At 37.1% G+C, this 26,576-nt stretch overlaps 1 protein-coding gene across 3 annotated transcripts in view; it reads left to right on the top strand.

The window, feature by feature from the left end:
• Window positions 1-26,576, top strand: part of MAGI2 (membrane associated guanylate kinase, WW and PDZ domain containing 2) — a gene marked incomplete at its 3' end in the record, with an annotated part of 1,345,444 nt that overhangs the window by 851,336 nt on the left and 467,532 nt on the right. For all 3 annotated transcript variants that reach the window (XM_080818052.1, XM_080818051.1, XM_080818053.1), the window contains exon 5: window positions 17,229-17,439. In XM_080818052.1, the coding sequence (XP_080674178.1) occupies window positions 17,229-17,439 (211 nt within the window). The remainder of the gene's footprint in view (window positions 1-17,228; window positions 17,440-26,576) is intronic.

Below are 26,576 nucleotides of genomic sequence, written 5' to 3'. Positions count from 1 at the left end.
GTACATAATGTAACTTGTTTACTACAACCCTGTGCTGGAAAAAAGTGTGATGAGGTTCAAAAGGTGAAGAGCTAAGTAAATGTATATGAGAGGAAAATAATTTACAGGTTTACAGGTAATTTTCAAGCAATTAGATACCTTTTCTTTTTTGATTCTGAAATACCTTTGTCAAAATATTTACTTTTCGTTATGGAATAGATGTAAATTAAGTTGACAGTAGTACATGTTTTCTTAGTTATCTTTGATGTGAGAAGCCAAATGATTCAGCCAGGTAGAAGCAATAATCATAAAAGAAGCAGAAGTTGCGGATCAAAGAGCAGTTATAGAGTTTCTTACTGGTTAATCCCTTATAGATAAAAATATAAAATATGTGTCCTCCGTTGGGCCTGAATCATTGGTCTCTATTTCATTTCTACTCTGTATAGGGCAAATCAAATGAAGCACTCTTGGCCCACAGATTTATAAACTAGAAAATTACTTAATTGGGGATCATAATGAATCACCATTCCTTTCAATTCATACATATTAGTTATATAAGGAATTGGGTTTGTGTGTGTGTGTGTGTGTGTGTGTGTGTGTGTGTGTGTGTGTCTGTGTGTGTGTGTGTGGCTAGGAAGTCTTAAGGGTCCCCGAGGAAAATGGATCAGTTTGCACTCTTTTTAACCAGCCCTAAAGGTATCTCTGTTTCTGGACCTCTCAGCCTGAGGTCGGTAGAGAACAACTACCCAGGTCAAATCTGGGATGTCTGGATACTTAATAGATGCCACAAATGCTTGCAGATGCTTACAGTGGCTCCGTAAGCCTGGCCGGACAAATGGCCCTTATACAGTCTTGTTCTTTCCCTTGTGGGAGATGAGAGAGAGGTAAATTAGGCAGATCTTTGCCCAATTTTGCAAGATGGAGCAAACAGCCCCAAACCAGAAATGGGTCTGTTGTTCCTTATTAGAAATCTTTGTTTTTCGTTATGTTTATACAACAGAAATTTGAGGATTCAGTTTGCCTTCCTCCTATACATTCACTCAGCTCCTCACCTTCTTTTTTTTTTTTTTTTTTAAGATTTATTTATTTATTTATTCATTCGACAGACGGAGATTACAAGTAGGCAGAGAGGCAGGCAGAGAGAGAGGAGGAAGCAGGCTCCCCGCTGAGCAGAGAGCCCAATGCGGGGCTCGATCCCAGGACCCTGGGATCATGACCCGAGCCGAAGGCAGAGGCTTTAACCCACTGAGCCACCCAGGCGCCCCAGCTCCTCACCTTCTGAACCTTGTCACAATTTTCCCCCCTAGCAGAGGGTCTTTATCCTGCCTTTGTTTTTCTTCCCATACACAGTCACGAGATATAAGACACTTCCAACAATATTGAGAAAATTGTTGCTTAAATTTTAGTTACTGCCCCGTACCAACCAGGAGCCTATAATACCAATTAATATCAGACATCAGTTCAGAGCATACATAGTACAATCGATGAGATGCTTTCAGAGAGTGAAAAAAGCTTACTGAGGGGATTTTATTCCATTACATAAAAATACTGATAATAATGATAATAAATAATGTAAAAATTAACTTCTTGTAGATGTTTACCATGTGCTAGGAACTCCCTAATTTCATTATATGTACTAGTTCATTTAATTCTCTTAACAGATTGTATAGGTTAGGTGCTATTTCATAGATCAAGACACTGAGGTGCACTACAGGTCAGTAATTTGCCCAGTTACAGGTCTTTATATATAGGAACTATCGATCCAGAAACCATGTTCTTAGCTGCTTTGCTGTCCTGAATCTGACAGCACCAAACAGAAGCATAAGTACGTTTCTCAGCAACATGTATACACATGACCACTGTTTCACTTGTACCTCTTTAAAAGTGGTATTATAAGTTTCTACCTACCAAAAGTTTATTTCTTTCATTTCTGGAAATCATATACAACTCAACTTATGTGGCTCTGTGGATATAAAAAAAAAATCCTATTTTTAAAATAATATTCTGCAAGTATTTAAGGATCAAACCTACCAATCTCTAACCCCTTATACTTTACCAAAATGAATTATTTTCTCTATGTAAGTAGATTTTAGAGGAGTCCTCGATTTACTTCTATTACTCATTTTCTTCATCTTTTCTCCTTTGAACTTATACTTAGAACTGTGTATTCCTTTTACTTTCAGGCCATATTTATGTAAAGTTGGTGACCACCTTTAAATATATAATTTCTACATGAAGTTCTACTAACATTGTCCATGAATATTCATGTGAACTCTTAATGCTAGATTCCCTTTTTTGCTCAAAATTACATCAGACAGATGGAGTTAGCCCATATCACTGAGAAAAGCCACAGAATGATCTTTCAGTGTCGCAGATCAGAAGTGTTTCTCTCTCTGACATGTGCCACTTTGGTGATAGAAATCAATATAGTTCTATCCTTAGCACTGTAGTGCAATTCTTGTTGATACTGAAAGTTACCATTATTTTTTTTTCATTTTTATTTTTATAACTCTCTGTTAATGAATACATAAGATGGGCTAGACATAAAGTACATATATTGTCTCTTTTCCCATAATCATAGTATGCTTATTTAACAAAGAATATGCTGAAGTTTAGCTTAAGGTACTTAACTAAGGTAATAGTTAATTTAGTTAGTATGCTTATTTAACAAAGAATATGCTGAAGTTTAGCTTAAGGTACTTAACTAAGGTAATAGTTAATTTAGTAATGGAGTCGAGATCTGGACCCAGGAATACCTGAACTCATCCCCTTTCCACCACATTTCTCTGGGCTGTGAACCACGCTGAGGACAAAGTGACTCCTGACCTCCATAAGGTAAAATCACAACCTTTCAGCTCAGTGTATTTCATTACACTGTATTTTGTTATATTTGTCCTTCACTGAATTTGTGGCTGCGGTGTTAGATGAAACAGCTTTACATCATCTGAGAGAACCTGCCTTTAAACTGATATTTAAAATTCACATCCCCAGGAAACCTTTCCTTGACATTAAGCTCACCTATATTTAGACACCTTTATCTTGTTAGAGTTGACATCCGGCTCTGTAGCTTCAAATACTGTAGATTTATTCGCAGCCTTCACTTTTCTCTTGTGTTCCAGGGCCATATTTCTGACTATTGCCCACTGGACTGCCCCTCCTGTGCATTTCTATAGCAACTTAACTGCAACATTCCTCTTAAATTCTTCTTGCATAAAACAAGCAAATCAGTTCATAAAGGCCTTTTCTTGATTTTTCAAATTCTTCTTTTCACCCACATAGCTCAGACTTCTTTGATACTTCTTTCCCCTAGCCTTGCTATATATTATTGGCTATAAAAATCACTGGGCCTGTAGTTTTTATCTCTTTTTTCCAAATATCACTATCCTAGATTACTGCCTTATCACCTCATTAGTGGACCACAGTCCCCTAACGGATCTCCATTCCTTCAGGCTCCATTCCTCTGAGATCGCCTGTTATTCTTCTGTCAATTAAAGATTCTTGAACCAGCACTTGATCATGCAACTGTCCTTCCCAAAACTTGGATGAGCTTCCTTTTCTAGTGCTCCAAACTCCTTGGGCAACCCCTCAGGTCATCCCACATTTGACTGCAACATCTCTTAGCTTTCGTCCCCGTCTTCCCATCTCCCACTCCCCCATCTCTTCTCTCATCTTTACTCCGTCCTCATAAAACACCTTCATGTGTTTGATACCTGTTTGACAAGTCCTTCTCTATAGTGTAACCTCCTATTCTTTTAGTCAAAATTCAATAAAAATGGTGATATTCCCAAGAAATCACTTGTTGACTCCCATAATGAAAAGTTGAAACTGTCCATCTTTGAATTATTGAAGTACAATTTTACACTCTTCATTCATTTGGAAGATATCGATTAGCCCAGGACTTGTAGCTGACTTTTCATAATGTGCGTGTCTGGCATGCCTACCTACATTGTAAACATCGCTAGGACAAGGGCTACTTTTATTTTTTTGTTTACCCGTGTCAGTGATTAGTATAGGTCTTCAAATATTTGAAGAACTTGTTAATCTTTATTTTTTTAGTCAACCTAACCTCTAGAGAATGTCAGAGTTTTACATGAGTAGCTCTACTTCATACTCATTTTACACTGCTCAGTGTCTTCCTCGTGCACTGCATTTAAGTTTGAAAGATATGACATTCCTGATCTTACATTCCAGCAAAAGTTATTTGGTAACTAAGGAAAATGATATAGAATTATATTTGAAAATGTGTATTCTTAGAGATGAGAATTATTCAATTTCTCTGAAAATACCAGAAATAGATAGGTGGATGTTGGATCACTATATTATACACCCAAAACTAATATAACACTGTGGGCTAACTGTGCCAGAATTAAAATAAAATACAGAAAAGGTGGATAGTCAGTAGATAGTTTTGTGTTTTGTTTTGTTTTTAAGATTGAACTTTTCTGAAGAAAAGAAAGTCCTAAAAACCACAGTAATTGGGTTAAGCTTTCTTGGATTTCTTTTATGTCATGAATTATCTGCTAAACTTTTCCGGAAAGTAATTCACTATTATATTGTAACTTCCCCTCACTAGCTATTAGTAAGCCTAGTGCAAGGAATTAGAAATGCACATATATTTTAAAGGCAGCTAAATCTCTCTGTTAATACACACACACACACAATGCCAGGAGGAACAGGGCCCGTGAGAGCTACCTTCGCCAACAAAGGGAATACAGTATGTGTACACAGAGCTGCCTTCTCCAGGCCCCCAAGCCTGCAATTAGTGCAAATGAACTGCCTCTCCCAGAGAGCAAACAGAGTGTCCCTTATGTGATCACCGAGTGTCCTCAGCAATGATCTCAGTTCACCATTAGGGACCCACATCCAGGTCCTGGGCTGCTTGGCACGCTGACTGTGTATGCACCATCAGTCCTGGTTCTGTGAATGAGGTCCTGTCACTGTCAAAAGAATTATGTCCTCCATAGTGAATCTCGCTGTTTTCCTGTGAATAATAGCCCACTCTGAAACCACCCCAGAGCCTAGCCCCTGCTTATTTTTCTGTGGGTTCACAGAGACTGTGATGTGTGTATCCACTCAGATCTTTATCTTTTTCTTTTCTTTTCTTTCTTTCTTTCTTTCTTTGAGGAGGAAGCTTGATGTTATGATCTTATTCCCAAACACTGTACTAGGTTTTATCTTTGCATTGGAGGGGCAAATTTGGGGGACTATTTTAAATTAATCTTCTAAAAGTAGATATTCCATTTATGAATGAGGGGCATCTTTTCTTAAAAGGATGGTTTAGAAAGTTGGAAGTGCCCTGATTGTCAAATGTTCTGAGTATCTGGGTGTGATTATAAAGTAATAAGACAGTCATTTTAGAGCTCTTGCTTATGCACGACAGTAGTAATTGTAACTACAGCACTGGGGAAACGCTGAAATCGTGATTCGTTTCAGGAATGTCACTTCATATCAAAGCCGACTCACTGTGCTGTTAAACTGAAAGCAGCGTGTAATTGGAACCTCTTCATGCCCTCACACTGATTCAGCATTTTGGGGATCTTGCACTCAACCCGTGTGGAGAGTGTTTTTCTAGTTCTCTGAGGGTTTGTACGATGTGCATGAGAGATTTGATACATGAATGAGGAGCGAGGAGTAAGAACACCCAGGGTAACCTCGGGTTGGTGCAGCCCTTGGAGAAAGCCTGAGGACGGGTGGCCATGTTTAAGTGTCTTCACGTTCTCCAGGCACCATTCGAGCTTAATCGTATTTCTAATTATAGCCATCCATTCTCTCTAGGTCTGATTTTCACTCTGTGTACCATTGCCTTGTCTCATATTTCTCCTCGTAAGAGGTGATTATAATTGCAGTGTGAAATCTCAGCTACTTTATTGCCAGACAAAGAGTGCGGTAGTTATTTCTGGCTGGGGGTGGACTTCGTTCCTGAAGAGGGAAGGTCCCTGTGCGCGCTCATTCCTTCCACAGAGCTCCATTGCGGGGAGTCGCACCTCATCTTTTTCCTCCTAATTGACTTCTTGCTCTCATCAAACTATATCTTGACTCCAATTTGGCCCCGAAGAATAGCAGTTGAATTAGCAAGATCAAAATGAAATAGTCTTCTTTTTCTCTTTCAGAACCTTGGATATTCATAAAACTTTGCAAGACAATGTTGTGTTTTATATAGCACTAGTCTTCTGGATTTTTTTCAGAATTTTGAAAGCCAGATCTAAAAGATACTGCACACTTACATCCTCTGTTTCTCTTCGTATCTTGCTTTTGGTCTTTGATATTTTCAAAGTACTGATATTTTCAAAGTACTGATATTTTCAGTACTTGTATCAGTTTCTCTTACCCCAAAGTTAGTTGAGGGTTTGAGGGGACTGGTTTCTACATGATAAACATCTTTTGAATGCATGACGTTATTAAAATCATTTCACATATACTGTTTCAAAGCTATGAGGATTCATTTTATTGCCATTATTCCAGTCTACTTTTATTAAAATGTGAAAAAAATATTGCAGAAGGAAGAAAATATGCTAATCAAGGCAGCTCTTCTCCCCTGTTAATGGGAAATAATTCCCTCTACTAATCTTCCTAGTGAGTCTTTACAATTTAGCTTTTTATATCTTGGATTTTTTTTTCCTTGTCATCTTCTACTCATAGTCCTTGACTCTTCAATTTTCCTAATTTTACATTTTGTCCTTTTAGTGCTCCAAAGAACCTATAACCAACTGAGGGTTTCAGATAGAGATGAAAAATAATTTTGAGGTATCAAATATGATTTATTAGTAATGCACATTTTCCTGGTTAGCCCCCTGAATGGATGAGATGCAATTTGGTTACAAATATTACAGACAAAAAGTCATTTTACAGGACTGGGAATTTCTGCTTTCTCAATTGACATATTCAAAAATCAGAAGCATAGTTAATTGTTACCCTAACTTTACCCTAACTTTCCCTAGTTCTCATATTTTATTCCAGATTTATTTTTTACCATATATATATATATATAAAAATTACCACTGTATCTAAGGTCCACCACTTCATTTGCATACCTTATTTTTTTTTAATTTATTTATTTGACACACACAGAGAGAAATCACAAGTAGGCAGAGAGGCAGGCAGAGGGAGAGGAGGAAGCAGGCTCCCCCTGAGCAGAGAGCCTGATGCTAGGCTCAATCCCAGGACCCTGAGATCATGACCTGGGCCAAAGACAGAGGCTTTAACCCACTGAGCCACCCAGGCGCCCCCATTTGCATACCTTATATGAAAAGAATTTATATGCACTCTTGATGGGAATGGAAACTTGCAGCCACTATGGAACTCAGTATGGAGGTTCCTCAAAAAGTTGTAAGTAGAACTACCCTATAATCCAGCAATTGCACTACTGATTTACCAAAAGAACACAGAACACTAATTCAAAGGGACACATGCACCCCAATGTATATAGCAGTATTATCTACAATAACCAAATTATTGAAATAACCCAAGTGTCCATCGACTCATGATTAGAAGAAAAAGATGTGGCATATATATGCAATGGAATATTCCTCAGCCATAAGAAAGAATGAAATCTTGCCGTTTGCAATGACCCGGACAGAGATAGAGAATATTAGGCTAAGCAAAATCAGTCAGTCAGAGAAAGACAAATACCATATAATTTCACTCATATGTGGAATTTAGGAAACAAGCAAGCAAAGCGGGGGTGGGGGGAGAAAAAAGAGAGGAAGAAAACCAAGAAACAGACTTTTTTAACTATAGAGAACAAACTGATGGTTACCAGAGGGGAGTTGGGTGGGGGGACGGGTTAATGAGGTGATGGGGATTAAGGAGTGAACTTGTGATGAGCACCAAGTATTATATGGATGTGTTGAGTCACTACATTATATACTTGAAACTAATATTATACTGTATGTTAGCTGGCTAGAATTTAAATTAAACAACAACAACAACAAAAACTTAGGCAATGCACTTTTTTTAGAACTTAGAAATACTAGCAGAACTAAGGAAAAAACAAACACAAAGAAACAAAACCCACTACCTAAAAGTTGGTAATCAGTGTACTCAGAAATTTATCTGAAGAAGCGGAAAAATAATCATCTTTACTAACGGGACTGCTATAGCACTGGGAGTAGAAACAGACAGAATCCTACTTTGCACTGTATTTTCCCTTTGTATGTTTGGATTTTGTCCATGTGCATATTTTAGTACATCAAAAAAAGTAATTAGTTTTTCAAATGATGAGCAAAAATTCACTAATCGTTCAGTGTCAAAATTTTAGCACCCATATTATAATTCCTCTTTTGGTTTTAGACAGTTTTGGAAAATCAGTGAGAGCACTCTGTGAGCAATAAGCTATCATCTGGACTTCTTTTAATCAACGGCTACATAGAGTGCCGGTGACCACTGCGTGACTGCTTCCTTTCTGGGGACTGAATGCCCTCCATCTTCACTATAGGATATGATCTGTAGTGTGGCCATAATGGAACATCACTTGCAATGAAATTTTTTTCTTGTTTAAGTCAGCCATGTTCATTCATGTACAAGACCCCATGATTCAAATTTTAACTAAGAACTTAAGCTTCTAGAAGTGAAGGGAGGGTCATGCTCTGGCAGCCGCCACCACCACCACGAAAATACAGCAAGACCTTGGATCCGTAGAACAAACTTTTTGATGAGGTTGCTGAGTTGGCAAGAAAGCAAGAGAAATCTTCAAGCCCCACCCCATCTACTGCCATGGTTCCTACCGCAAATGAGCAGAAACCGATGTGGGGAGCCATCTGTTATAAACAGACTTGAAAACCACGGGTGCCCTGGGAATATATGAGGAGGCTAAGCCTTGGGCTAATAGAGAATTGGGAAGCCAGGTCTCTGAGTCTGCTTTAAGTCTGTACCCTCAGTGGTGCCAGCGTGTTGCTAAGTTGATAGCTCAGGAGCAGCCCCTTGTGCCCAACAAAATCAAATGCAAAATTCTGTAGGAGGTAATACAGAACTTGAAAAAAAAAGTATGGATTATTATTTGAGGGTTATTTTTCCTCCTTTAAATCACTTAACCCCACAACATGTCTCAATGGAGGAAAAAAATTCAATTTGTGTGAACCCTTTTAAAAAGGGTAATGTTGGTTTCATGTGTATCTTTTTCTCTCTTTTTTAGTAACTGCATTAAAAAAAAAACTAATACCTTTAAAATTATGCAAACTTGATCACACTTCTTGTTTCTGTCAAGAGAGACCATTTAGGTTGCTTGACTGATTTAACTATGCAATTTATTTCGTATTTTAAGTAATAGAATTCACTGATAATAGTATATGACATTTACTGAACACCTACTATGTTTCTAATAGTATACTGCTCTAAGCTGTTTCTATGCATGTCACATATAATGCTTATAGGGAAGTAATGTTATTATTCCCGTTGTATAGTTAAGGAAATTGAGTGTTTAAATACCTTGCTCAACATCCACACTGTAAAGCACAGATTCAAAGCCAGGCGGTCTGACACCAACCTTAGCAATTATGTTCTATTTCTTCTTGTGGAGTGGGTTTTCTGCTACCTGAGAATCACTGAATAGAAAGCAAAAGAAAAAAATTATCTCAAATTATCCCTATTCTCTTTTCTTATTAGGTACAAATATATTCCTCATTTTGTGTGTGTGTGTTAAATGTTCTCTAGCTATGCTTATTCCCAAAGAAATAATATGAGTACAGCAGGAAAAAATTATTAGATTTATTAAAATTTGTCACATAGTCATTAGAAATATAAATCACAGAGCTCTCACAGGGTAAAACAAATTTTGGAAATTCAAACTTTATGACTGTTCGAGAAATAAAATCAACAATTTCCTGTGTAGCTTAAAAACATTATTTTCCCTCGTTTTGAAGGATGGCAATTACAGAAAGCTCAACATTAACTATATGCATAGACTATGTCAAGTGAAAATATGGGGAAGGGATAAAATAGGCATTTTTCTTGAAATGGTTTTATCTTGGTTTCTGATTATTCTTAATAAAACTGAGTGGGAACATTCAAAGCCATGGCTTTCTGATTTATCCTTAGCCTTTCATCTGAAAGGCAATCTTTTAGATACTGCTAGGGCAATCAACGTGTAAGCAAATGAAATGGCTGCTGTACATATTGTTCTATCTCAAACCTTAGACTGGACCAGAGCTATAGGATTTATGTGAGCTGGACTAAATGCAAAAATGCATACATTTAATTCTCTTCCAATTAAATGGCTTTCAGTCCCTCTACAATGTATACACATATTTGAGTTCTTCTGAACTTGCTATGGGAAGAAGAAAAGCATTTGCTAAATCCAACGAAACGTCATTAGGGTAGGAGAGTGGAAAAAACTTATATTTCTTAGTTCTTCATAACAGTAAAAGTGTACAAAAAGTGTGTTTTTTATAGGTCCTCATTTCATTCACATAAGAATGTGCATTGTCAATGTCTGTTTTGTGCCTCAGTGTTGGTGTAGAGTTTCTAGGAAATTCAACAGATCTGGTCAAAGAGAAATTTTTTTCATCATTACCATTCTTTTAAAAGAGGTGTTGCTTCTTGATTGAAATATTCTTTGATTCTATTGTTAGTGAAACAAAGCAAAGCATGCCTTGCTCTTGTTTGCAAGGCATCCAAGTGACCTAGAAATGTAAAATGAAATGCTCAAAGAACGCCAGTGTTTGATAAAGTCTGTTCACTTCAGCAGCAAGCATCTCAGGGAAAAAATTACATTTACATATCCAAAAAAATTCATGTTTAGATTTAACAATAAAGTCATGCTGAAAAATATGTCTTGGAAGTCAAAAAGGACAATTCTACATGACTATTTCTAATCAAGAAATAGCTTCACACCGCTATAAAACTAAAACATATGCATGGGTTATTTGGCTCCCTCTTAGTCAAAATTTAAATAGTCTAGGTCTCCTCAAACTTTAGATCTTACACAAATGAGATTTGTATGAGGGCACATTTGCACCCATGCTCGCCTAAGCGGAACTCCATGAGAGCAGAGGAGTGCTAACACATGCACCCTTGGTTGGCAGGTAAAACCTGTTCTTTCTCATCCTTTTATTAATAAAAATCAGTTTGGGTGGTACTCAGATAACGGAATATTTTTCAATGCTAAGAAGAAAGGAGCTATAAGCCATTAAAATACATTAGGTAGACTTAAAGGCATATTGAAGTGGAAGAAGCCCATCTGAAAATGTCTGCATCGTATGACATTCTGGATAAGACAAAACTATGGAGGCAGTAAAAACATCACTGTTGTTGCCAGGAATTAGAGGGGAGGACAGGATGAATAGGCAGAGCAGGAAGGATTTTTGGAGCAGTGAAACTTTGTACGATATTATGATAGTGGATACATGCCATTACACTTTGGTCCAAACCCATAAAATATATCACCCAGAGGGAATCCTAATTTAATCTATGGTCTTTGGATGATAGTGCAAAGACTGTGCATGGGGTTGAGCAAAGAGCCTATGGGGAATCTCTGCACCTTTCTCTTAATTTTGCTGTAAACTTAAAATTGCTCTAAAAAAATGGTCTATTAAAAAAATCTATTCTGTTCTTAATGGATACATTCTCAGTTACTTTTATAAAACCCAACATATCTGATTAAAAATAATAATAATAATAATAAACCTCATATAGAAGGAAGGCGTAATCATATTATCCAAAATGTAACAAAGTTATCTTTTTTTTTTTTCCTTACTAAGCAGGGAAACTATTATGATGTAGCATGAATGTTCAGTGAGTTGTAAGCTGAACACACCTAATATACTATGGAATTAGTTGAATTGTGAGCCCCCCTTCTGCAATTTATATATTGAAGTCCAAACCACCAGAATCTCAGAATGCGCACTTCTTTGGAAATAGGGTCATTCTAGAAGCAATTAGTTAAAATGAAGTCACACTGGAATAGGGTCGGCCCCTGATCCAGTATGACTGGTGTCCTTATAAAAAGGTGAAATTGGTCAGGGCACCTGGGTGGCTCAGAGGGGTAAGTCTCTGCCTTCAGCTCAGGTCATGGTCCCAGGGTCCTGGGATGGAGCCCCACATTGGGCTCTCTGCTCAGGAGGGAGCCTGCTTCCCCCCTCTCTCTGCCTGCCTCTCTGCCTACTCGTGATATCTCTCTCTCTGTCAAATAAATAAATAAAATAAAATAAAATAAAAAGAATTCCCAACTTTAAAAAAAAAAAAAGGTGAAATTGGGACACATGTCCCATGTACATGTACCTGCTATATGAAGACTGGAGTTACGCTACTATAAACCAAGTAACTACCAGAAGCTAGCAGAGAGGTCTGGAATAGGTCCTTGTCTAGTGCCTCCGGAAGGACCATGGCCCTGTCAAACCCTTAATCTAGGAGATCTAGTCTCCAGAACTCTGAGATAATACATTTCTATTTTATAACCCATCCAGTCTTTGGTATTTGTTATGAAAGCCCTAGCAAACTAATACATACCATTTGGACCACATTCTCCTTGACTGCCCCACTGCCTAGCCAAGTGCCTGCCACTTAGTAGGGTCTCAACAATTATTTAATGAATTAATTAATACCACTGTCTTAGTAACAGAAGAAACACAATGCCGGTTCCTTCTCCACTTGGGTGCTCCATGTTGGAATTCCTCACACAGCTCCCTTACATATCCTTATTTCCATGTGCTATATTGACATCCTAGAAAGTTGCATATAACTATTTTGTGTCATTGAGTATCACTTAATAAATCATTACCATAGTACTCTATTGAGTTACCCAGAGCTGGGGGAGACCCTTCCTCTCTACCCACCATGTTGCCTTGTATCTCAAAGAAAATACTTAATTTGCACCCAACTGGCACCTTGTCTTAACTCTGCTCAGAAGAGGTGGAGTGAGTTACCTGACTGATGCATCTTAGAAGCATATCCGCTTAGCTCAACCCTCTTTTCATTCCTCTTAATGTTCTACATTCCTCTTCTGAGAATAGGTTCTACCCCTGTGTGGGAAGCCCACCCTGGTTCCGTGCTGCCTGTGGGTACATTAGCGTGATTCTGGGTCTTACCAGAAACCCTTGGCTCTCACCATACACTGCATCCCTAGATTAGCCTTTACAAATAGTGAATGTGAGAATGTTATGGTTGTCTGTTTGCCTTACTCATTTTTTTTCTCTTATTTTGTTCAGCTAGAGAAAGCAAGTACTACTAATTACTGCTTACAACCCAGTTCATAGTAGCCGGATAAAATTCTTTTCTTCTCCCCCATTAAGCTCTTGTCAAGTATCTTGCATATCGTAGGTATTAAACTCATGTTTGCTAGTATAATGATTGATCCATTAAATAAGAATAAAGGAATGAATGAATAAATATCAGACAAACTGAGAGAACCTGACACCATAATCTCTGGCACATCGATAAATATAACTATAGATGTCTCCAAAGACTCTAGATTTTAGTCAAAGAAAAAAGTATATTTGTTCATAACTAAACTTCTTGAATGGATTCTCTGTTGGGGTATGATGTATTTTCTTTTCACTGATTCTTTAATCCATTCCAACCTGGCTTCCCCACCCACCATTCCACTATAACAACTACCATAACTGATAGCTAATGTCACCAGTGACCTCCATGTTCTTAATTTCAGTAGATTTTATGCCCTCATCTGGCTGGACTCTTTAGAAGCTTTGGCCATAGGTTTCTTCCTCATTGCCCTTTGCTTGGCTATTTTAATGGCATGAGAATCGACTGGTTTTCCTATTACTTCCCTGGCTCCTCTTTCCTGATCATTCTCTCACTGACCATTAAATGTGAGAATTCCTCAGACAGCTGCTCTAGAGATCCTCATTTCTACTTGCTACACTGTCTTTTCATTCACTTTCATTCACTTCTCTGGCTTAAATTATAATAGAGTCTAGCCATATCCTGTTGTCTCTTGAATTGATTCTCTCCAGCCAAGAACTCTCTGACATGACATCCGCATTGTGAATCAAGCAATGGAACTCCGTCTCAGTGTGCTCAAAACTATACCCATACTCTCCCCAGACACCCTGCACCCCCACATAGTCCTACGCCTTCTCTCATATTTCCTATTTCGTGAATAGCTTTGCTACCCACCAGGTTTACCATGATGTCTAAATATTTTTAAAATATTTTTTCAGTCCGCTTTTTTTTTTCCATCCCCATGCCACCATTATCTCTTATCTAGAACACAAAAATAACTTCCCACCAACCACTAAATATCTACTCTTGCCATTCTCAAACCCCCAGAACAGTTAAGAGGATCTTTGTGGAGAATGAAAATCTAATTGTGTAATCTCCTTGATTAAGATACATCAATGCCCTCTCACTGCTTTTAAGATACAGTCCCAAATTCTGAGCATGCCCTCTAAAGCCTTGACTAATTCAGTCCTTGTTTATTTTTCCTCCATTACCTTCCTCTGGAAAAAAGTCTCTTGACTTCTTTTTCAAGTTTCAGGTTGACAGCACATTGGGAAAAAAGGGCTTTCCTTGACTTTTTATGTAAAATTAAGCGAGTGCATATACATAATATACCAGCTTTCATTGGGAAAGCATTCATCACACTTAAGCTTGTTTAAAGACCACATCCTGACATATTTTGAGGTCCACAAGAGCAGAGATCATGCCTCTCTTGTTCATTTTTCTGTCCTCAGTTCCTGACAACAATTGAGTGCTTAATAAATATTGATTAAATGAATATTGAATGAATGAATGAATGAGTATTTCAGAACAGGGCCTTGCATTTTAACTTTTCAAATGCAACACGACATTTGAAAATACCTGAGATCAGTGTATTTGGGCATTGATAATTCCATGTAATAATGTATAGCAATGAGAATCTAAAGGGAGCAATGGTATCTTTTTTGCTGCTGCTTTCCTACACATTTACAAAGGTCAATTCTGTATGAGGAATCAACTGGAAGACTGCATCAATAAGGGCCATATTCTTTTAACAAAGTGTCTTTGTAAGGGCAAAACTATGAAAGCTTGTAACATATTCTTGTGCTTCTCAGTTCCTAAAGGTGCCTTAATATGGCCTCGGAGATTGATGCCTGTAGGGAAAACATTGAGCTAAGCAATTGATTGAGACAAATTTGGCGTTCTATTTTAATTAACTCATTGTAAATTACCATTATTACTTTATAAAGTTATAAAAGTAATAGCCAATGAATGCAAAGATACATAAAGAAAACTTCTTCCACCCATCTAAATTTACTATCCTTAAGTAATCAAAGTTGACAATCTGTTGTACATCCTCCATCCTGTTTTCATGCTCATATATTATATACAAAACTATATGCATATATCTAAGGGAACTCGGTATTTGCTTATTTTTTAAAAATAGGATTAACAATATATGTTCTCTGCAACTTGGATTACTCTTTGAATAGTAATGATGAGCATCTTTTCCAACTCAATAGATATACATTTAATTCATTGAGGTTTTTTTTTTTAAGATTTTATTTATTTGAGAGAGAGTGAGAGAGAGAGCATAAGAGGGGGGAGGGTCGGAGGGAGAAGCAGACTCCCTGATAAGCAAGGAACCCGATGTGGGACTCGATCCCAGGACCCTGGGATCTTAACCTGAGCCGAAGGCAGACGCTTAACGACTGAGCCACCCAGGTGCCCTAATTCATTGTTTTCAAACTATAGTTGCCCATCGTAATGGTAACCACATTCTTAATCATATTCTCATAGATATTCAAACCATTTTCAGGACTTTCTTACTACAAATACTGCATTGCATATTGTTATATATGTATTCTTATACCACACTGCCTTTATTTCTAGAGGATACAGTCTTAGAGTGAGGTTACTGGCTCAAAGAATATGTGCACTTGTATATTTATATTTTTAATGTTAATAGCTATTCATTATGTTTCCAAGTGATTGTAGAAGTTCATATGTGTGAGTTGGCTCCCCAATCCTCACATGGACATCTATTAGTAGGACTCTCCTTCCGCTTTCTGGGTTAAGCTGTCTCTGCCACACCCTCTGCGGTGGGGAAGCTATAGTGACTCACGGCAGGTCTCCTGGTTCTCTATTCTTAGTTACTTTCTAGGTCTCCCACTGGGGCATACTTGGACTTTTGGATGACATCCATAGTATAGGGGAGTCTCGAAAGTGATATTTGACAATTTTTGAAAAAGATTCACAGATGAAAGATCTCATGTTCTTCTGTTCTCTTTCCTTTGTAAGTAATCATATTTCTTCAGTGCAGGGACCTCTAACATTGCTTTTTAACACTGAAGTTTGAAAATTTTACCTAGATGTATTTAGGAGTCTCTATGTTTCATTAATCTGGCATCAGATTCAGTGAACAATTTCAGTCTGCAAACTCAAGCATTTCTTCATCTTAGGTAAATTTTCTTCTATTTTTGTTGTTGTTGAGTTATTATTTCTTTTCTATGTGTTCCTTTTCTCATTCTGGAGCTTGTGCTATTTACATGGGACTCTCGGGTCTGTCCTCCAAGCCGGTTACTCTTAAGATATGTATCTTCTTTAGGTTTTAGTCTATTGTATTAGTTTTCTATGATTTCTGTAACAAATTACCACAAATGTAATGGCTTAAACAATACAAATTTACTGTCTTACAGTTTTGTAGGTTAGAAATGTGAAGTGGGACTGGCTGGGCCAAAATCAAAGTGTCGAGAGGACTGTGTTCCTTTCTAGAAGCTCTAGGAGAGAATCCATACCCTTGCCTTGGCAGCTTCTAGAGGCCATTCACATTTCTTGGCTTGTGGTTCGTTGGTCCCCTTCTTCTGTCTTCAGAGCCAGCAATATTGCATCTCTTTTGCCCATTCTTGAGTGTCACTACTCCCTCTGACCCTCCTCTTCTGTCTTCCTATTACACTTTTAAGGACCCTTGTCATTAAAGTGAGGCCCCCCCCACTCCCCAAATAACTGAAGATAACTCCCAATCTCAAGGTCCTTAATTTAATCAGATCTGGAAATTCTCTTTCACCACATAAGGTAACATTCGCGTGTTCCAGGAGGTAGGACATGGACATCTTTAGGGAGTCATTATTCTGCCTGCCACACCCGTGTTGTGAAATGGTCCTCCAGTTCAGTAATCAGTAGTAATTAGAGGAAGGATAGACAAGAATGATGAGTGAAAGGGAACTCAGCGAGGCCTAGAGATGATTTTCAGAGCTGTTTGCAGCAGTGCTTTTCCTATTAGCCTTCACAGAGCTTATTCCCCGGTGCCCCATACGCCACACTCATTGAGAAGTTGCCGTGGCTAGAGTGACTAACCACACGCTCTCATTCTCTTGTAGAATCCAGTGAACATGAAGACAAGAGTGCAGGTGCCTCCGGGGAGACACCCTCCCAGCCTTACCCTGCACCAGTGTACAGTCAGCCCGAGGAGCTGAAGGAGCAGATGGATGACGCAAAACCAACTAAACCTGAAGAGAATGAGGAGTCAGACCCATTGCCTGATAACTGGGAAATGGCCTATACAGAGAAGGGTGAAGTCTACTTCATTGAGTGAGTTTCACACATTTCTTTCCATATTGCTACGAAGACCGTAACAGTATACTTGTGATGCAGCACATAGAGATGTGGTCAAAATAAAATACTGAGTTTTATTGTTTCTGGTATGAGCTTCCTTCTTTGTAAGAGAATAATGGACAGTGCCTTAATGCGATTACATTACACTATAGATTACTGCTATACATCAAAGAATGAATTAAACAATTCCACTGTAAACTGTGTTACAATCATGGCTGAAAAGGCAAATCTCTATGCGATGTTACTATTGAGTTAAAAATAATCTACCTATCATGGGAAATGCTTACTCTACTCTTTCAAGACCTCCGTATAGTCCAAATGAGATTAATGCCATCTTTTAACTAAGGTTGCTGAAGCATCTACCATGGTGTTCAGTGATACAGTCATTTAGAGCAAAATGCTTAAATGTCATGAAAGACAACATTTTGAGCATTTCATGCAGAGGTCAGATGTCAATAAAATTATTTAGTTTTATGTCTGTAACTATATATCACACTCACTTTTATTAATTTCATTCTATTTTTTGCTTACCATTTTTATGACTTCACAAGGAAACTGAAATGCTAATCTTGAACTCCCTGGTGATACTGACTCATTCTAATCTTTTCTTGCCTTTTGGATTTTTTTCCTAAAAAAAGAAATTCATATATATTTTATTAAGAATACTGTCTATCTTTCCTTTTCTTTATCTTCTAGGAGTAGAACCACTCTTAAAAAAAAAAGTCCTAAATTGGAGATCTCAGCACAAAATTAAATTGTTGATGTAAATAAGACAATCAAAATATTCACTAAGAGGAATAAAAACTAAAAATATTATAAATGAACAACACTTATTCCCTCTAGCAAGACTCAAACAGAAAAATTAATAGAACTTGAAGTTTTCAGTGCTGAATGTAGATAAAAAATATGTAAACTCTGATTATTCAAGAAAAAAAATATTAAAACTGGATTTCCTTCTGCAACCTGGAGTGATTTGTGACTTAGATCTCCGTAGGCAGAACTCAGTTGTAAAATTGAAATGTTACCACATGCCAGTATTTAATTCTCATGTGAAGGTGGGAACTTTGATACATGTGGCCAAGGGAATATATAATGAGGTAATTACTTGGTGCACTTCTTGACTCCAGCATGGGATGAGAAATGCAGTTTTTTGCAGAAAATGAATCTCTACCACTCACCTTTTGACAGATCTTGTAAATTTAAAAAAATTATAAGAATCTCTTGTATTATTTTTTATTGCTATAATCAAAGACCCAAAGACATCTTTTGTCAACTAATTAGAAAAGAAGGAGTCATATGGAATTTTTCAAATGCTCAAAAGTATTTAAATCTAAAAACATAACTTTGTTATTGATAGGCACAGCACAGGGCCACTCAAAGTATAAACCCTAGATGTGAGTTCACATGCTGATGTTCAGGAAAATTGATATTCAGAAGAAGGAGAATAATAATATACACATGTTTATTATATAATACAGGAAGAATGTGGAAATAATAAAAGAAAACCAGCATGACAAGCTGATTAATGAACAGTTTCCTTACAAGGTTTCCAATAATGCAATTATAAAAATCTTTGTGATTACAAAATAATCTTTCCTCTTTTAAATAGTGTCAGATTTTGGGACTGTGAAGAAAAGGGACTTTGAGAGACAGAAGTTGTGCTCCTGGTATATAGTAAATGATGAGGCTCTGTCAGGACTTGGGAGAATCTACCAAAATGATTTTATTAATACTTTAGTGAGTCATCCAGTGTTAGAATTCAAAGATCCATAAAATTTTGTACCTGTTCTCCAATTTATTGTTGAGATTTATTGTGCTAGTTAGAGAAGAGAGACATATAATTATGAACAATCAGTAAACAATTAAGTTCTGAGTTTTGTAATGCTATTCAGAGAAGGATATACTTAGCACAGACTTAACTAATAAAAGGAGGCATCATAGGAAGGTAAGGTCACACAGACTTGGCAATGTATAGACACAGCATTCCAAGTATAGGAACCCAGTCCCTGGGCTTACTGGGGATATGAGAAGACCTAGTGACCCTACTAGAGAATAGGTATTTGTTGGTGAATCCTGTGAAATGTTTGCTCTGTTTCTATTTTGCTATATCATTAGTGCTTTTGAAAGACAGGCAGAGGGTTTTTTTGTTTATCTTCAGGGAAGAATGAATGAGCAGAGGAGAAGATATAGGTTGAGGTGGAAAATTAAGACATCAAAGAGGAGACGATACATTTTAGCCAGAAAGCTGGTGGGGGCGGCGGTGGTGGGGTGGGGATTCACTCAGAAAATGAAGCCTTGAGGTAAGGCTGAAGTGGGCGTGCGACAGGAAGGAGGTTCTTATAGAAGGTGCAAATGCCCTACTTAAGGAGTTCCTCCACAGAATGGAAGTACCCTGCACCCCTCCTTTCCTCTAGGACCAGTCCGAGCCACATCTTTCCTGTCTTGAAAAGTCACCTTTGAATCTCAAGACTCGCGCGATGAGTCCAAATATCAAACTAGCGAAGGATCAGTATCTTCATCATGTGGTGTCTCATCTCCAGCTATGACCAGGTGCACCATGGTTTCCTTTCTCTCTGCCTACATTTCTTTCCCTCTGCTTTACTTTTCCCTCCCTTTTCACTGATTATCTCCTGACTGCCTTCACTCTTTCCTCTGGAATGCCCCTTCCTTCCCAATTACACTTGGACACAATCAGCTTCAACCCCCATCACTGACCTGTGAGTACCTTTGCTGTTAAAATAACAATGAATTCTTCTGTGGATATAAAGGGCCCTTGGAAACAGTCCGATAGAGCAGGACCTTGACAGGAGAGGGATCATGGTGGGGCAGTAAGGACTCTCTTGGGGATTAAGCCATGATGCACCCAGGAATTTCTCGCCAAGAAACTTAGAAAACAAGTACTATTTATAATATAAAAGTTTGCAGTCCTGAAGCAAAGTCAAGGTAAAGAAAACAAAAAGGCAAGTAGAGAAAAGAGACAAAACAGATGGAAGGGAAGATAGATGTGTAGGGTAAGGAGAGCTGGCGTCAGTGAGAACTTCCCTCTGGTACAAATATTGTGAGAGTCACTTAAAGTAATAAAAGTCTCCCCTGGTAGGCAACACCCCTCATTATGTTTCTCTGAATTCTGTCTCCTGTGAAACAAAGATTGTGATAAAACAGAAAACAAGTGAAACAAAGAAAAAGGATCCTGTGGTTCTGTGTATAAAATTTAAATATATGAATATAAATGTCTATTATTTATATTTATACATATACAGTTTTTAATAGAAGAGGGAAATTCTACCTTGCTGAAATCTTAGTTCAAATACATCTTTTGTTTTTGAAAAAATATATACATACTGTGGATTTTGAATTAAGATAACAAGCAATTTCATTTTTTTGTCTTCTGTCTAAAATAAATATTTTAAAATATTTATTGGTTTACTCAGTATTGCAGAATACTTTATATGTCTCAGTACTTAACAAGTTCTGCCTTTAGAAGATGAGGGGGGGTTTTGTTGTTGTTTTTAGTACTGAACACAGGGGTCAACTATATTTCCCACACTTTTCAGAACTGCTTCCTTTGATGAATATGTAAAAGCAGATTCCTTTTATCATAAACAGTGATATTTAATGAGAAAAAGTGATTATCTGAGAAAACGTTTTTAAACAATGGAATTTTAAATTGTGTGTGAATGCTCTCTTCTAAACATGCTTTAAAGCATTTATAATGTCTTCTGTTTAGTAATTTTCATAAGACTTTGAAGTACATAATACTGTTTAAAACCAGTCATTTCCTTAATTCTTAACATCATACTCATTAGTAATGTCTTTAAAATACACAGCTTATTAATTGTAAATTCAGATTAGTAATAATAGTTACAACATATTGAGCACCTACTTTGTTCAGACTGTGTTGAGGTTACCTGAAGGGTAATAGCTACTATATTCAGCATTTACATTGTGCTCACTTCCTTCTCACTTTAGGAAGCTGAGGCTTGTAGAAGTCAGTAACGTGCCCATAGTCATTTAACCAAGAATTCACAAAGCCAGTGTTCTTTGACTCCATTTACTCAACCCATCTGTATAGAACGCATACCATGTGCTGGGCACCATTTTAAACCCTGGGAATACAATAGTCAACAAAACTGACTAGGATTCATACTTTCATCGGATACAGCCTTTCTCCAGGGTCCTTGCTCTCCATCATTTTGCTGTGGTGCCTGCATTACACATATTATATCGTAACCACCTTGTGAGCATTTGAAATACCCAGTTCATAGGTGAGATTCTAAGGTACCTTGGACAAATTAACATTCTTAAGATCTCATAGTTCCATCACCTTACAAAGCCACTGCCATTACTCCATACTACCTCCACCATATCAACAAATATTGGCTGAAATGAAAGTAAACTTTCATATTACAAATAGTACTGGTGTTGTCTTGGCCAGAAAGTCACTATTCCATAGGTTAAATGTTGCATAAAGCAGAGCTGCCATAGGGTGAATCCGTTTTGACATGCTTTGGAAATCCCACTACATCCCTTCTTTGTTTGGGAGTCAGTTTGGTTAGTGACATAAAAGACACTGCTATTGTTTTGGCAAAAAACAAAATGACAACAGGAACCTATTTGTTTACTACCATCTTTCTGAATGGCAGTAAACACCATGTCATCTTTAAATAATAGATTTTTTAAAGCAGGCTTTTGAAACTGAAAATCAGTGGCGCCTGGGTGGCTCAGTGGGTTAAGCCTCTGCCTTTGGTTCAGGTCATCGAGCCCCACGTTGGGCTCTCTGCTCAGCAGGGAGCCTGCTTCCTCTTCTCTCTGCCTACTTGTGATCTCTCTCTCTGTCAAATAAAAAAATAATAATAATAAAATAAAATAAAATAAAGAAACTGAAAATCACATCTGTGAAAAATGTCATGACTGTACATGGTTTCCTAAATCATTGTCCAGGCTGAATTTGCTTTTAAATTCTCAGGAAGACGAACATAATCTGTTTCCTCTTGTGTTGCCATTTCTGTATTTCTGTAAGTTTTAAGTACCATTTCAAAAAAATTAAAAACTTACTTGTTAAAGAGTAGACAGAATACTTGGGAAATTTTGGAGAGAAAAGTAAAACCAGTTGTTTGGTATGAAGAACTCCAGATTTCTTATTCTAAGTGCAGCATATCACCACCAGTCCAAAACATGGTCTGTGCTTACTCTCTGTAATTTGTATTACAAAACAGTAGATATATTGAATTTTTTTCATATTCGTTTTTATTTCTGCCTGTGCAAGACTCCAGTGCAATCCCCAGACAGAAAGTAATATGTTTTAGACAAAACAGTATGCGACTCACACTCATGATATCCCAAACACTATTAATAATAAAACCTCTCTAAAAAATGTTTTCTAAACATATGAAAGAAAATATGATGGTAAACTCATATAATTCACATGGTTAACAAAATTTGGGGGAATATTGTTTAGGAAACAACCGCTATAGAGGTCATTGACAATAGCTTTCTATGTAGATTACCAATGTACAAATAGGAAAAATAGTAAAACTGTGAAGGAATGGAGTCTTGAATGAAAAAGTTCCCACTGTTTATCATTAATTAGATCTGTCCAGTCATTGCTTTTAATCTTCTTTTTGGAAAGATGATATAAAAGGGAGAGAAATTCTTCTAGAAAATGATGTAACCATCCTGAGGATTTTATTGACTATAATATAAAGTGTATATAATATAAAATATATGTAATATAAAAAGTCAATTTATATACCTTTAAGAACTAATGTTTAGGGGCACCTGGCTGGTGCAGTCCACAAAGCATGAAACTCTTGATCATGAAGTCGAGTCCCACATTGGGCGCCGAGATTACTTTAAAAATAAAGAGAGAGCAAAAACTAACATTTATTTTTTAAATTATGTAAAATGTAGTGAATCTCTAATTATTGTCTCAACCTATAATGACAACTGCTATTGAAACTTTAACATCCAAACACATATTGAACTGCCCAATAGACTCTAAAACATTTACCTGGATCTTGTTTACCTTGTTCAAAAGATTGTGCTTCTTGCAGTCAAACATCATTGACTTTAATATCTGATTATTCTTCTGATTTAGTATTTCCCAGATGAAAATACATTTTACTATCAGTTAAAGACTAAGATTAAGAATTGGCTTTGTAGGAGGACTTTTTAAATTCAATACATTTGTTACATTTTAAGTCTATTACTATTTTTAGAGAAAACACAGTGAGGGAATGTGTTTGATAATAAAGGTTTCTTATTCAACTAATAAAATTTCAGTTGGTGAAACACCATCTAGTGTTTGTGCAGTATTGAAAACATTATTTTGATCTAGGTGGCGATATGAAAGTAGGGGGGGGAGAGAGGAAAAGGAAACTGAAGGAAAAGGTGGATGAAAGGAGGACGTGTCTTAAAATTAGGTTGGAATCGGATCACCCATGAGGATCCACTTATGAATACCTACGAAACTGATAAGGGATTTATACCCTGACTGGGAAAACACAGAATAATGAAAAAATGGAATGGAGGATGGAGTGTGGCATGAACAATACGAAAATTTTCCACCTGGGTGACTCGGTCAGTCGGCTCTAGAATTCAGCTCAGGTCGTGATCTCGGGATCCCGGGATCGAGCCCCACGTCAGGCTCCCTACTCAGTTGGGAGTCTACTTGAAGGATTCTCTTTCTCCCTCTCCTTCTGCCCCCTCCCCCTACTCACACTCTCTAAAATAAATTAATTTTATTAAAAGGAAAAAAATGCTCCCTGTTTGATAGCAGTTTTATTAGCCTAATTCTTTAATATAGCTTCTAAGACCTAATATTCATATGTAATATTCATATTCATATCCTGTAAATCAGGAATTTTAAGACTTTATTTTGGAAAAATATTCAGGTTGATTTCTGGGGTATTGAGAATGATTTGATAGTTACCTAGTTGTGTTCTAGGGACAGATGAGCCTAAGGTCCTCCTATGCTGCCATCTTAGCTCCACCTGGAAAAATATCCAGATCTGAATGGAGAACATTTGATTCAAAAGTGATCTGAATGGAGAATTCAAGTTTATAAGGACAAAAGTATTTCCAGTGATACTTTACGTGCCGCCTCAATCACAGTGTCTTTTCTTCCATCTCTGTGCACCCGCAATTTAATATAATACCTACTAAATACAAGACATTCAACACAAAGGGATTTAAGGTTGTGATTACTATCTTCAAAAAGGAGATAAATGTCTCTATTTCCAAACTACTGGCAAAGGCTCTGAGAAACAAATCTTTGATTATTCTCCAAGGAAGTGAAATAAAAGCAACTCGGTATAAATAACAGTGTTAGGTTTAGTATGCCCTTGGTTTTAGAGCATAAGAAACTTGGACTCGGGAATCCTACATATTTGGGTCGAATGCCAGCTCTTTCACTTTCACACACTAGCTGTGTAACCTTGGGCAAGTTACTCATCTTCTCTGAAGCTTTGTTTTTCTAACTGTAAAGTGGAATTAAATTAAAAATATGAAGCCACAGAGGCTCATTAGCATTAAATGAGGTGATGGGTATGAAAGTTCTAGTGCAGTCCCTGACAAAGTAGACAATCAGGAAATGTTACAAGATAATGAGAATAACTTTGCAATGGTGTGCAATAATGTCAACTGCTTTTCCTGTCCAAGAGAAGCATTTTCTATGTGAAAAGAATGTTTCTCCAGGAAGATAAAATGTTATTATTTAACCTGCACCTTTTGTCAATTTGGCAAAGGTTAAACTTAGAAAACGCACACACGCATACACACAGAAATGTCTAATTCATTAAAAGTCAGCCTATCACATCTTCAAAGCCATTCTGTTATGAATTTAAACTAGTATTGCAGAGTTAAATGAAATTTCACTTCTGGTTTATTCCATTCCTCCAGATAGGTTCATTATATAGTTCAACATCAGGGAAGAGTTTGGATAAAACATTTTTTAAGGTTTTTATCTTATAGATATTATCTATTAAGGTTTATTAATCTAGCATTGATTGAACTTGAATAGCTACTGACTTTACTCACTTTTCATGATCATCATGTTAACTCTATCCATAGAAATACATACAAAAGTAGGCTACTGTGATTCAGCATTCCTAGAAAATATTTGTTTCATTCCCCAACTAGGGGGAAAAAATTTTCTTTGCAAATGCAGTATATAGTTGTGTATGTGTCTCTGTTTAAGAAACTAGTATCAGAATATAAGATCATATAAGATTAGCCTCTTACCTTCCTGTCATTTGTGCACCACACAATTGGCTCAGATACCGAAAACTGATGTCTTGTTTAAATCTACTTTAGCAGTCGAAGTGAAAGGAAATCACATCCTCAAACTTGAGGAAAAGTGGTATGTAGATTGTGAAAAATCCCTCAATGATCCCATTTTGTACACAGTTTCCTGTCCAATGTTTAATCCCATCTTCAAAGGTAATTGTCAGGGTTAAAAATATATAATTTAAGGGACATGGAAAAGCCACTTGGTCTGTTGTCTCCCAAATGCATTAAAAATATCCCCTTTGTAAGGTATCCTAAAGAAGCACCCAAATTACAAGGCTAGGGAGAGCCACTATTGGAAAAACTGCATGTATCTTCATGTGATGTTTAAGACTAACTACTACCCACATTTTTTTCAGAATCATTTCAGAGGATCAGCTAAAAATGCTGTTCACTGTAAGAGACTCCATCTGCCAAAGTGTATTAAAGTGATATACCATTAATGCTAGTTCATCCTAAAAAAAATCATCCTGTAGTGAAATGCATTGTATAAACTCAGGAAAGCTAGGAAACTCAGTTCTCTACAAAATTAGCCATTGAGACCAATGATAGTGTGGTACAGAAGTGGTAATTTGACTCCCTGAAATGGCTCAGTAATGGCCCCTTACTATTTAGCTATAGGTGTGTTTGCTTTTGTGAAAATGTCTTACAGACCTAGAAATAAATGACTTTTCTCCAAAATGAAGGAAGAGTTTTGAAGAAGCAAGCGCGCTTAAAAAGAAGGGAAATGAATTTTCCTTGCCCACTTCCCAGCATTTCTCCCTACCACATAAAAACATAGACGTGAACACACCTTACACACAAATGCACTTGTGGGCATGCACGCG

Source organism: Martes martes (genome assembly GCF_963455335.1).
Source record: "Martes martes genome assembly, chromosome: 11".
Lineage (NCBI taxonomy): Eukaryota > Metazoa > Chordata > Mammalia > Carnivora > Mustelidae > Martes > Martes martes.
The sequence above is the reverse complement of the archived record's forward strand: the minus strand, read 5'-3'. Positions and strand labels throughout refer to the sequence as shown.